The sequence below is a fragment of the Chiloscyllium punctatum genome, chromosome 15 (assembly GCF_047496795.1).
Source record: "Chiloscyllium punctatum isolate Juve2018m chromosome 15, sChiPun1.3, whole genome shotgun sequence".
NCBI classification, from domain to species: domain Eukaryota; kingdom Metazoa; phylum Chordata; class Chondrichthyes; order Orectolobiformes; family Hemiscylliidae; genus Chiloscyllium; species Chiloscyllium punctatum.
This window is the reverse complement of record NC_092753.1, coordinates 48,208,834-48,222,085: the sequence shown is the minus strand read 5'-3', so window position 1 is coordinate 48,222,085 and position 13,252 is coordinate 48,208,834. Positions and strand designations below refer to the sequence as shown.

At 38.4% G+C, this 13,252-nt stretch overlaps 1 protein-coding gene across 1 annotated transcript in view; it reads left to right on the top strand.

The window, feature by feature from the left end:
- Positions 1-13,252, top strand: part of LOC140485963 (uncharacterized) — a 35,908-nt gene that overhangs the window by 8,550 nt on the left and 14,106 nt on the right. Inside the window, exon 5 of the mRNA XM_072584404.1 lies at positions 8,499-8,564. Coding sequence (XP_072440505.1) covers positions 8,499-8,564 — 66 coding nt within the window. The remainder of the gene's footprint in view (positions 1-8,498; positions 8,565-13,252) is intronic.

The following is a 13,252-nucleotide window of genomic DNA, read 5'->3' as shown; positions in this document are numbered from 1 at the left end:
CCAGCCTCCAGCCTGGTCACTTTGGTTTCCAGCATCTGCAGTATTTATGTCTCAAAACAAAACAGCAAGCAGCATAGTATCATTTAGTAAATAATTCTCAAAGATTACATACTATAAATAAACACATAATACCACATTTAGTAATTATGAAAATTGACACTTTAGGTTGCATTGCAAAAATGATATTATTTTGGGCACTCATAGGGGTTTCAGCCAAGTTCTCCATATTCCCCAGTGACAAAGACTTGGTGATGCCCCTCATCCATCACAAATAAATACAGTTTGTCCCCAACACTCCTCATCTCCAAACCCACAGTGAGCAGCCTCTCAGACCAAGTACCCACCTCCTCCCCAGTCACAGATGGCTTACAGCGCAGAAGGAAGCCTTTCAACCCCTCGTCCCTGCACCCACCTTTCAAATGGGTATCATTACTTAGTGTCAATCTCTTGTTTTTACCCCATACTGCTACAAATTATTTTATCCAAACAATCATTCAATGCCCTTTTGAATGCCTCCACTACACATCCAGGCAGTGCATTCTGTAACATAACTACTTGCTGAATGTAAGTGTTTATTGTCATGTCACCTTTATTTCTTTTACAACCCCTCTTCCCAACTATTCCTCCTTCACACATTGAATAACCTCCTTCCCATTCCCGTCTTCCACCACCCACTCACTTACCATCCCATCTCCCCTCTCTCCCAATTTGGTCTAGTTGCTGATATCTGTAAACGAGAGTTTCCAGTGTCTGTGAATGTAGTCAGCAGATTGTACAACATGCAAATAGGAGGAGAAGCACAGTCAGGTTTGTGACTGCCACTCACGTTCATTGTTCAGTCATTGAACTTCATCGTTTCCACAGTCACATGATGTCAGAGTTACACTTGCAAGTCTCTTGTTACATAGAGTTGGCGCACAATGTGCTCACTTGAAGCGTTTATGATCCAACACTAATTGTGTCTGTTGGGAGTGATCCAATGAGTTCAGGGCTACCCTGCCTGAACATCTAGACTAAGCAGTCTCCTAATCACAGTTGCCATCGCTGCTTGGAGAAAGAGGAGCTCAACTCCAATGCGACCTCTGTGACTCCATTGGAGGTGGCAGCCCACAGTCTGGTAACCCTTTAGTTTGAGAATGGCTGTACTCAGGATTGGAAAAAGCTGACAACGATATTTTCCAGGGAAGCAAATATTGGTTTGATTTGATTCGGTATCTGTGGCTTCATTTATACATACATATTGCTTATAATTTACAACTAAATGTGGATCACCATATTTTCTTATTTTTAAAACCTTTGAGAAGAGTTCTGTGAAGTATAATAATGTGAGAAACTAACCTGCTGATGATCTGATTGCTTTGTGCTTCATTATAAAAAAAAATGATTGGTTTTTCACACTCTGCTTTCTCATGTCTGACAAGACAGATTCTCATTGTCAAAATTATTTTGCAGGAGGAAATCAAGAGAATAAGCAAGCCAAATTAATTATTTATCTTAATGGATTATAAAAAATCAGCAGTAATCAAATCTGTCATAATATCAGAGTGAAGGGCCAAACCTTTGGAACAGAGAGATGGGGAAGAATTTCTTTAGCCAGAGGGTGGTTAATCTGTGGATTTCTTTGCCAAGCCATTGAGAGTATTAAAGACAAGAGATAGATAGGTTCATGATTAGTAGGGGGTCAATGGGTGTAGTGAGAATGGAGTTGAGAAACGTATCAGCCATAATCAAATAGTGGTGCAGGTTTGATGGGCCGAATGGCCTAACTACACTCCTAAGCCTTATTGTTGATGGTCGAGCCTACCCCATAAAATGGTATGAACCAAACATCACAATTACACCCATCTCCACAATTGTCACTCATGTAATCTCCAGGGAAAGGCAAACAAAGCTAATCAGGAGGATAAGAAATCTGAAAATTTGCCTTATTATCCTTACAGCAAATTTGAGCGCATTCAGGAGGCTATATACATCATATCCTGATTGGTATGTTGTTAATCATTCATAAGGCAAAATTTGCTTCCCACCTGGAACTAGTCCAATACCCTTTAGAAGGCATTTACCACATGAGTCAGTAGCTTGGCCTAATATTCTCTTGGAAAAGAATTATTTTACCTCTAGATTTATTCTACACTTACATAACTTTTATGTTTCACTGAGGAGAGGAACATGATGAATTTTGAGATTAGAGATAGAAGTTTGATTAGTCTGGATCACATTGACGTAAGGAGGGAAGGTGTGTTGGGTAGGCTAGAGGTTATTAAGGTGGACAAATCCCCAGGACCGGACGGGATCTATCCCAGGTTGCTGAGGGAGGTGAGAGAGGAAATAGCTGGGGCCCTGACAGATATCTTTGTGGCATCCTTAAATACAGGTGAGGTGCCGGAGGACTGGAAGGTTGCTCATGTTTTTCCCCTGTACAAGAAGAGTAGTAGGGATATTCTGGGTAACTACAGACCAGTGAGCCTGACATCGATGGTAGGAAAGCTGCTGGAGAGGGTACTGAGGGATAGGATCTATTTATATTTAGAAAAGAATGGGCTTATCAGTGATAGGCAACATGGTTTTGTGCATGGGAGATCATGCCATACCAATTTAATAGAGTTCTTCGAGGAAGTGACAAAGTTGGTAGATGAAGGAAGGGCTGTTGATATCATATACATGAACTTTAGTAAGGCATTTGATAAGGTTCCCCATGGTAGATCAATGGAGAAAGTGAAGTCACATGGTATGCAGGGAGGTCTAGCTAGGTGGATAAAGAAGAGGTTGAGCCACAGGAGACAGAGAGTAGTAGTTGAAGGGAGTTTGTCGAAATGGAGAAAGATGACCATTGGTGTTCTGCAGGGGTCAGTGTTGGGGCCACTGTTGTTTGTAATATACATAAATGATCTGGAAGAGGGCATTGTTGGTATGATTGGCAAGTTTGCAGATGACACGAAGATTGGTGGAGTAGCAGAAAGTGTAAGGGACTGTCAAAGAATACAGGAGGATATAGAGTTGGAGAGTTGGGCAGAAAAGTGGCAGATTGATTTCAATCCAGACAAATGTGAGGTGATGCTTTTAGGCAAGACTAATTCTAGAGCAAATTATACAATGAACGGAAGAGCCTTGGGAAACGTTGATGGGCAGAAAGTTCTGGGAGTGCAGGTCTATTGTACCCTGAAGGTTGCTGCACAGGTGGATAGAGTGGTCAATAAAGCATATAGTATGCTTGCCTTCATTGGATGGGGTATTAAGTATAAGAGCTGGTAAGTCATGTTAAAATTGTACAAGACATTGGTTTGGCCGCATTTAGAATACTGTGCACAGTTCTGGTCACCACATTACCAAAAGGATGTGGACGCTTTGGAGAAGGTGCAGAGAAGGTTTACAAGGATGTTGCCTGGTATGGAAGTTGCCAGCTATGATTAGGTTGATTAGGTTAGGTTCAATTTCATTAGAAAAAAGGAGATCAAAGGGGGACCTGACGGAGGTTTACAAAATCATGAAGGGCATAGACTGGATGGACAGAGACAAGCTTTTTCCCGGGGTGAAGGATTCAATAACGAAAGGTCATGCTTTCAAGGTGAGAGGTGGAAAGTTTAAGGGGGATACATGCGGCAAGTACTTCAGACAGAGGGTGGTGGGCATCTGGAACGTGTTGCCAGCAGAGGTGGTAGAGGTGGTAGAGGCAGGCATGGTAGACTCATTTAAGATGTGTCTGGACAGATGCATGAGTAGGTGGGAAGCAGAGGGGTACATATGTTTAGGAATTGACCGACAGGTTTAGACAATATATTTGGATGGGCTCAGGGTTGGAAGGGTGAAGTGCCTGTTCATGGGCTGTAAATTTTCTTTGTTATTTGTTCTTTAATATTTGAAATTTATCTACTGGAAATCCTCTTTCAAATGTGTTATGACCCTAGAAGAGATCACCAAATGATGTTATGATTAGAGATCAGGCTGCCAACTTCACAATATCTGATTAGAGAACAGTAACCTTTATTCTTAAAGCATAGAAAAGGTAAGATCCTTGGACGTAAGAGAAAAAGCTCAGCAACTTTCCCACAACAATACTGACATGATGGGTGATCAAATCTCATCAAAATTCATATGTATTTACCATTACTCAGTTTTAATGATCTGGCCTTGAAACACCCTGTCAAGAGCCATTCTTTCATGGACTGCCTCAATAACTACTCTTGTTTTGGTCAATCACCCTCTTCTCCAATACCTACACTCTCCTGGACTCAAACTGCTCTCTCTCCAGTATTCATTTCCAAGCAGAAATCCAACTCTTCACCAATAACTAGCTTCACCAAACCAGGTAGTCCCTGGACTTCCCTTGAGCTCTAATCTGCCCAGTTGTATGAAGCAAGTACTGATTATAGAATTTTAAACCCAAACAGCTCTGAAATGTTAATGCTCTCACCTCCTTCTCAGCTTCTGACAGATTTGGATATACAGGAAATGGATTTCATCATCAGAGGAAAAGAATTAACAGTTTTGAATACATCTTTTGAACCACTGCACAGTCTAAGCAGTTCTAAGGGGAATGGACCCAACCTTTCTGCATAATATTGCTTTTCAAATTCAAAATAATTCTTGTATCCATCTTTTGGGCTTGTTCTGAGAATTATACAGTGCCCCACCGTGAGAGCAAACCAATAGGTCTGTGATATTCCCGATTAAGTTCAACTAGACCTTGTACAAGGAAAAAGGCGAATCCCCAATTTAATATTAATAGCTTGCACTCTATTAACTCTATTTTCTTTCGCTATGATTTTTTGGTATTGGTCACAAACCTCTTATTGAGAAACAATAACACCAAGATCCTTTGTCTTTACATTTATTTAATATAGTGCGTGTAGCACCCAACTGAAAGTAAAATATTCAAGTTGGAGAAGCTTGATCCTTTTCTTCAGAATATTTGCATTCAGTTATAAAAATCACTTTTCCTGTGTACATTTGACTGTCACATAAATGTTCATGTCATCTTTAAATTATGGACCATTCCGGTAAAACCTGTATCTAGATCATATATGAAAAAGCCCAATGATCTCTGAGGGATACTACTGACAACTATTATGACAACCCCCCCCAAAAAAAAACACATTCTCTTCTATAGTTTTGTGTTTATCTTCTTTTGTTTCATGGGACAACATTGCTGAACTCATTAAATGGCCAAGAATAATTACGTAATTATATTTGCAAAAGCACCTGAACCTGTTGCATTACACAGACCTGCAGCTGTGGCTGACGCAAAGGACTTGATGGTGAGCCTTCTGCTTCCAGTCAGCTCTGGACAAAAGGGAACAATCAACATCATTATGTCAAAATAAGCAATGATCCTTTTACAGTTACCTCACCAACTCATAATGGAAACTCTACTGGGGGAGGTAGAGTTAGTTGGCATACTGATCTTCCAATTTGTCCAGCAAGATGGGCCATCAGTAGTTGAATTACCTATGACTGAAATGACTGAAAGCTAGGCTAGTAGAATGGTTTAAATAAACAGTGCTGGGATTCTACTGGTGATGGACCTCCACAGAGAAAACAGGACTCCAGGCTGAGTTTGCAACCTGCCTCAGAGCCGTTGGCTTTGTCTCCAAGTTGCAGGTTGGACTAAAGCCTAAACTTCACCTGCAAGAGAAAAAAAATGGGCTTAGCTCATCAAGGAAACTATTGTTGAAGGAGGACTTCAGGGAAAGTTGTAACTCAAGTGAATTATTCAATGGGATTTTTCAAAACTTATCACAAACTATTTTATCTTCTGTCCTGTCTTCCTTAATTTCATGGAGTGCTTGGATGTATGTCTGGTTCACAAAAACATCTTTGATTTCATCTCAAAGGATTTTTTACCATAGGTTTATCGTAAAAATTGGAATCCAAAAACATGGGTTGAGGGAACATCCTTCAAACAATAACAAAGTGCTGGAGAAAGTCAGCAGGTCAGGAAGCATCTGTGGAGAGAGAAACAGAGTTAACATTTCAAGTCCGGTGACCCTTTCAACACATTCTGAAATATCACAATGAAGCTTTTCTCTGCATTTGCTCTCAAAGTGATCTATGGATTCTATTAGCTTCTGTCTAAATGACATGCATTCTCTTGATGAATATGGAAGTTTAATCTGATACTGAATTAGTCTTCCAATCAGGGCCATATCTTTTAGGCGCCTTTTACTACCTTAGTTATTAGTCCTGATGTTTTCTATCCTGTGGTTTCATCTTCAATTGCCAAGCAAATTTTAATGGCTTGTTTCTCAGTATCAGATACCCAAATCTAAAAGTCATAACTCTGAATGCTGATTAATCATTTTGAATTCTGTTAGGACATCTGTTGTGTCCCAATTAGAGCATTTCGTAGACATTCCAGCATTATGTCATCAACCACATTTTCCTTGCTTTACATCAACCTGGCACACAACTTGATCACTTGTTTTTCTCAAAACAAGTAAAACTAGTTTCTCCATAGAAACATAGAAAATACTTGCAGCAGTAGACTATTTGATCTTTGAGCCTGCACTGCCATTCAATAGGATCATGGCTGATCATGCAATCTCAGTATCCCATTCCCATTTTCTCTCCATGCCCTTGATCCATTTAGCCATGTCCAGCTCCCTTGTGAATATATCTAATGAACTGGCCCCAACAGCTTCCTGTGGGAGAGAATTCCACAGGTTCACAACTCTCTGAGTGAAGAAATTCGTCCTTATCTCAGTCCTGAATAGCTTACCCCTTATTCTTAGAATTGACCTCATGATCTGGACTTCCCCAACATTGGGAACATTCTTCCCAGATCTAGCCTCTACAGTTCCATCAGGATTTTGTATGTTTTTATGAGAATCCCCCCCCCACCCCTTATTCTTCTAAATTCCAGCGAGTACAAGCCCAGTCAATCCAATCTTTCCTCATATGTCAGTCCTGCCATCCTGGGAGTCAGTCTAGTCACCTTTCACTGGACTCCTTCAATAGCAGTCATTTATTCTGACTGTAATGAAATAAAGATATTGAAGGTCATTTCATACATTTTCGCATAATTTATGGCTTTCAGCCATGTATTTTACCCGTAGATTAATTTGCCGCTAATTGTTTGAGAATGATGCTTTCCACAACTGTTCACCATGTCATGTTAAAGATCATGGTTTAATCATGAAACACACACCAGGGACTGATATACTCCTCAGATAAGTTTATTTAAAACAGTGAAACATATTAAAACTTATGAAGCAGATATTCCAGCAAACCAATTGATTTCTATGCTACAGCAACTTGTAGATTTAATGTAGATTGACTGCCATACAGAGTTGCACAGAACACATAACAATCTAAAAGCTAAACTCTCATAAAGGCAAGGTATGTATATATCCATAATCAGGCTTCTAGTACATCAATAACCATTCACCACAACTTCTTGCTGAAAGGAATATAGTTAACTCGTGATCCATAGTCAGAATTCTGCAGCAACAGACTTGCCTTGTTAAGTAATCTGTGCAGGGGTCTTGTGAAAGATGTTTTGAAAGCCCACATTGGTTTAGCTCAGTTGACTAGATGGTGTGATGCCAATAGTATGGAGTCAACTCCTATCACCAGCTGAGGTTACTATGAAGGAGTCTCCTTCTCAACGTCTCCCCTCACATTAAGTATGGTGGCCTTCAGGTTAAAACACCACCAGTTGTCTCTGTAACTACAGAGCATCCCTACGGTCTAGTAAGACCATGGAGACACCACCACAACATCTAGGATGCCGTCATCAACTAACCATTTATGTTCTTCAAAAGTGATAGTGTCTTAGATGGATGTGGCCTCCTTTTCAATAGCTCCATTAGGTGGCTTCTTATTCAAGTGATCTAGAGAGCATCTCTCACACGTTATACCTGTGAAGCAGAAGGCTTGTCAATCTAAATCAATGGCTTTCTTTGAAGATGTAGCAACTGCAGTGGATGTCCTAAATTTGGCTTTCAACGAGACCTTTGATACAGTTACTCATCACTCAAGGAAAAGCTTGTCCTGAAAATAAAGTGGAAATGTGTTACAATGATAAATAAGTGGTTGACTGATGTGGTGCAGCTGTGCAATTTCCACAAATTGCTTCAGCACAATTAATTACCAAAGCTTCTTTAGACACTAAGCAAGCTCTATGATCAGAAATGATATGATGATTTTTGAATTATAAATGTCTGTGATTGTGCAAGCATACGCTTGCTCATCTGTTACCAATAGTGCACTGGAATTCATTCCAACCCATAATGTAAATTAAGTAAATTACATGAAATTTGCATCAACTTCAATCAGTTCAAGATTATATTAAAGGAGTGAGACAGATGCCTATTGATACTTTTAATTCAATGAGAATTGTTGAGATTGATTGTTGTTAAGAAATGGAATTTTGGTGCTATATTGTTTGGAATTTCTCATGGTAATTTCACTATTATCAAAATGTTTCACTGATTGATGATGGAATAGATCATGTAAAGTAGACTATTATTGTTAATATATCAATCCTATTTCCTCTACAGCACTTGACCAAAAACCACAAAAGAATATGCCATTTTATGAAAACGTTGATAATGTACCAGATATGGGTATGTATGCTAGTTGCAAGCTATATACAGTTAAGTGTCACTAATAGTTTCATTCACCAGAAAGAACAGTATTTTTGTTAATATTGCTTGTAAATCATATGGGTCATTATTTGCTGCTGAACAATTTACTTCCTGATACATGGGTAACAAATAATCCAGCCCGATCTTACTAATTCACACTTCCACAAAATGTGGATCCAGTTATGGGGACAAAAATATTAGGACGGAATCTTAACTACTTTTTCTATTGAAGCAATTTCCTTTGCAGGATCTGAAAAACATTACAATGAAAGACCAGATTTATAAATTGGGCTTATGCTCAAAACATTGTTTTTCCTGCTCCTTGGATGTTGCCTGACTAGCTATGCTTTTCCAGCACCACACTTTTCAAAGTTCTTTCTACAGGCCAAACTTGTGAGAGGTAGCAAAAGGTGGCAAGGGGGCTATGCACTCACTGAGCAGTCAATAGTCAACATGAATATTTACGTACCAAAGGGTCGCCAAAGGCTCCACAAAGCCTCCTATATTTAACACCCACAACAGTTGCAGGCATTAGTGGGACACAGTTGTAAGCCATCACATAGAGGGGATTGTACCTATCTTCACAACTTTGAAGCTCTGGCTTTTTAAAAATACAAATGGAAGTATATATGTCAAAATCCCACCTATTCTAGTGGGGTTGGCATTTCTGTAGGTTCTCTTATTTGGCCTTCAGTCTGGAGTAACCTTCTCATGTTCATTAAGTAGATAGTGGATGTGGAGTTAGCCAGTTAGGAGATAGACTCCTATAAGATCACAACAAGACCTAGAAATGGTTTTCTATCGGGACTTTTTTTTTCTCCAGGGTAATATTCCATATTTTACCTGGTGGGGAGTAATATGATAAACCATCACCCAATCAAAAAAAAGTCTGTCCATCCCCAACATCCACTCTTTGCTTTACAGCACTGAGCCAATTTTGCAGAAATACTGCCATTTAGTCCTTAATTCCAAAGATTTATTAAAGTGTTTAGCACTTGGTCAAATACCTGCTGCAGGTCTAAGTATATAATATGGATGATGTAATAACAGAAACTTCAATGTTACCTCATCAAAGAATTCAATCAAATCTCAAAGCATGTTCCAAACACAAAACTGTTACACAAGCAGAAGGAAAGGTGTGCTCAATATTTCCCTTCCTTTCCCTTTTCATACCAAAATATTTGACTTCACATTTAGCCACTCGTACTAGTCTTTCCCTTCAGGCCCAGTGCAACTTGTTCTCCTTCTCCACCTATTGCCACTATAATGAAAGAAAGATATTGAAGGTCATTTCATGCATTTTCACATAATTTATGACTTTCAGCCATGTATTTTACTTGTAGATCAATTTGCCACTAATTGTTCAAGCATGATGCTTTTCACAACTCTTCACCATGTCAGGAAAAGATCATGTCTAATCATGAAACACACATCAGATGAATTTATTTAAAACAGTGGATGGAGCCAAATTCCATCAAAATTCAGGTCTTTTCATAAAATCAAGCACTTAACTTCTATCGCAAGATAAAACAGACTTTTTGAAGGTAGCATTTTAAAACTACAGACAACACAAAGACAAATAGATAGGTACACCAATACAGGGACATTTCTGCAGGCTACACAATGACATAGATTTAGTCATGAATATTAAAGGTTATATGACATTTAACAAAGATAGGATATTAGAGGTAGGAGTGTGGTTCCACTAATTAAAAAATGATATTAGCACAATGGAGATAGATATATACTGGTCATAAAGGCTTCTATAAATATGTAAGGAAAACAAAATTAGAGAAGATACATGCAGATGTATTCTGATCAAAAACTGGTGAAACAATGAAGGAAAGAAAGATATGTCAAAAAAAAACTGAACACAATAATTTGGTTCTGCTGTCACAAAAGAGGGCACAAATAACCTGCCAGAAATGCTAGAGAATCAGACATCTAATGAGAGAGAGGAATTGAAGGAAGTCTAGTTGAATTAAGAAAATTGTGAGGGGGAGATTTAATGTGGTTAAAGGCTGAGAAATCACGAGGGCATGATTCCTTAAAAAGGGAAAGAGAGCAAAAAGAGAGAGAATAACAGACCAGTTAGCCTAACACCAATAGTGGGAAAATGTTGCAGACAATTACAAAAGACAGGATAACAGAGCATTTGGAAAACATTTGAGGAGATTGGACAAAGCCAGCTTATGAAAGACAAAAATCTGGAGTTTTTTGAGACTGTAACTAATAGAATAGAAAATGGAGAACTAATAGATGTAGTGCATTTTGATATTCAGAAGGTTTTTGACATGAGTCCTCATAAAAGTTTGGTGGGCAGCATTAAAGAACATTAATTGGGGTAATATGCTAGCATGGATCTTTAATTAGTTGATAGACAGGACATAGAAACTGAACATAATGGGTGTTTTCCAAGTGGCAGGCAGTGACTAGTAGGATACTGCAAAGATCAGAGCTTTGGTCCCAGATACTCACAATATATATAAGTGAGCTGATGAGAGAAACAAATATGATATTTCCAAAATTTCTAAATACAGAATTGGATGGGATTGTGAATAATGATGGAGATACAAAGAGGCTTCAAGGTGATTGAGACCAATTGTGTGAATGGGTAAATGATGGCAGTACAAATGTGAAGTGAAACATTTTGGTATGAAAAACAGAAAGGCAGAGTTTTATTTAAATGTTTAGATGCTGGAAGATGTAAATGTATAAAAGGATCTGGGTGCCCTTGTACACCAGTCAGTGAAAGTAGACTGGCAGGTGTGTAATTTTGAACAATCATATGCTTTTCTTTAAGTTTGATACTACTTTTAAAAATTTTAGTTAACCACATATGTTGGGTTTTCCTCTTGGAGATTTTGTATCTTGTGGAATGTAAATTCTGAAATATTCTTTCAAATATTTGCAACTGCACCTCTATTGATCTATCCCTTCATCAGATTTGCTAATTCATTTTAGCTAGCTCTGCTTTCATTCCCTAGTGATTGTCTTTTTTCTTTATTTAAGTTTAAAATTCCAGTCTCAGACATTGTCTTCTATGGGGAGAGAAACAAAGAATTAACAATTTGAATTCAGTATAACCCTTCTTTAGAACTGCTGAGTATACCAGTATTTTCTGTGTTTGTTTTAAATTTCCAGCACCACAGTTTTTTTCTTTTATTTACATTATATTGGGCAGGGTGAGACCACATGTGGAGTATTACGTGCAGTTTTGATCTTCCTACCTAAGAAAGGTTTCTTGCCATAGAGGAAGTGCAGTGGAGCTTCACTCGGCTGATATGGAGGATGGCAGAACTATCCAATAAGGAGAGATTTGTTTGACAGAGTCTGTATTCTCTAGAGTTTAGAAGGATGAAAAGGGATTTGATTGAAATGTAAAAAATTCTAACAGGACTGGACAGACTAGATCCATGGAGAATATTTTCCCTGGCTGAGGTGTTTAGAACCAGGGATCAGAATTCTAGGATTCAGAGTTGACTATTTTGGTCTGAGATTAGGAAAAGTATCTTCACTTAAAGAGCAATAACCTTGTGGAATTCTATACCTCAGAAGGTTATTGAGGCCAAATCACTGAAGATATTCAAAGAAGAGACTTTTAAAAGATATTAATGGCATTGGGGGTATGGGGAGAAAGTGGGAATTTGACATTGAGATTGATGTTCAGCCATGATCATGTTGAATGGTGGAGCAGGCATGTTAGGCCAAGTAGACTTCTCCTGCTCCTAGCTTCTACAGATGACTTAAGTTCAAAAAAGTAGGTTGTAGAAGCAGTTTGTATTAAAATGAGAAATGAAAAAACAAGAAGCTCCTTAACAGAAATGAAACTGTATATTGGAGTGGAAAGGAAGAAATAAAGGGAGCTTGGTGGAAAGGAATGACAACAATCATGAGGGCTTTTAATTTACATGTAGACTGGAAAATCAAGGCAAGAGTAGACTAGAAGAGGAATTCATAGAATATCTTCAGGATAGTTTCTTAGAATTGAATGTTCCTGAGCCAACCAGAGATCAGGCTCTGTTTCTTTTTAGCTCTCCACCTTGGAGGCTCCCTGCCTTCAGTCCCGATAAAGGGCTTTTGTCCGAAACATCGATTTTCCTACTCCTCGGATGCTGCCTGACCTGCTGTGCTTTTCCAGCACCATTCTAATCTAGATCTGATTTCCATCATCTGCAGTCCTCACTTTTTCCTAGAGATCAGGCTGTACTAATTGTACAATAGGATACGATTAATTAACAACCTCATACTGAAGGTAACTCTGAATAGCATTTAGGTGAGGGACAGAAGACAGTGTCTGAGACTGGAATTTTAAACTTAAATAAAGAAAAAGACAATCACTAGGGAATGAAAGCAGAGCTAGCTAAAATGAATTAGCAAATTTGATGAAGGGATAGATCAATAGAGGGGCAGTTGCAAATATTTGAAAGAATATTTCAGAATATGCATTCCACAAGATACAAAATCTCCAAGAGGAAAACCCAACATATGTGGCTAACTAAAATTTTTAAAAGTAGTATCAAACTTAAAGAAAAGCATATGATTGCGCAAAATTACACACGTGCCAGAAAATTGCAGAGAACATGGAATAAGAAACAAAATACGATGAATACAAGAAATGAAAATGTGGATTATGAGCATAGAATGCTATTTAGAAATATTAAAAT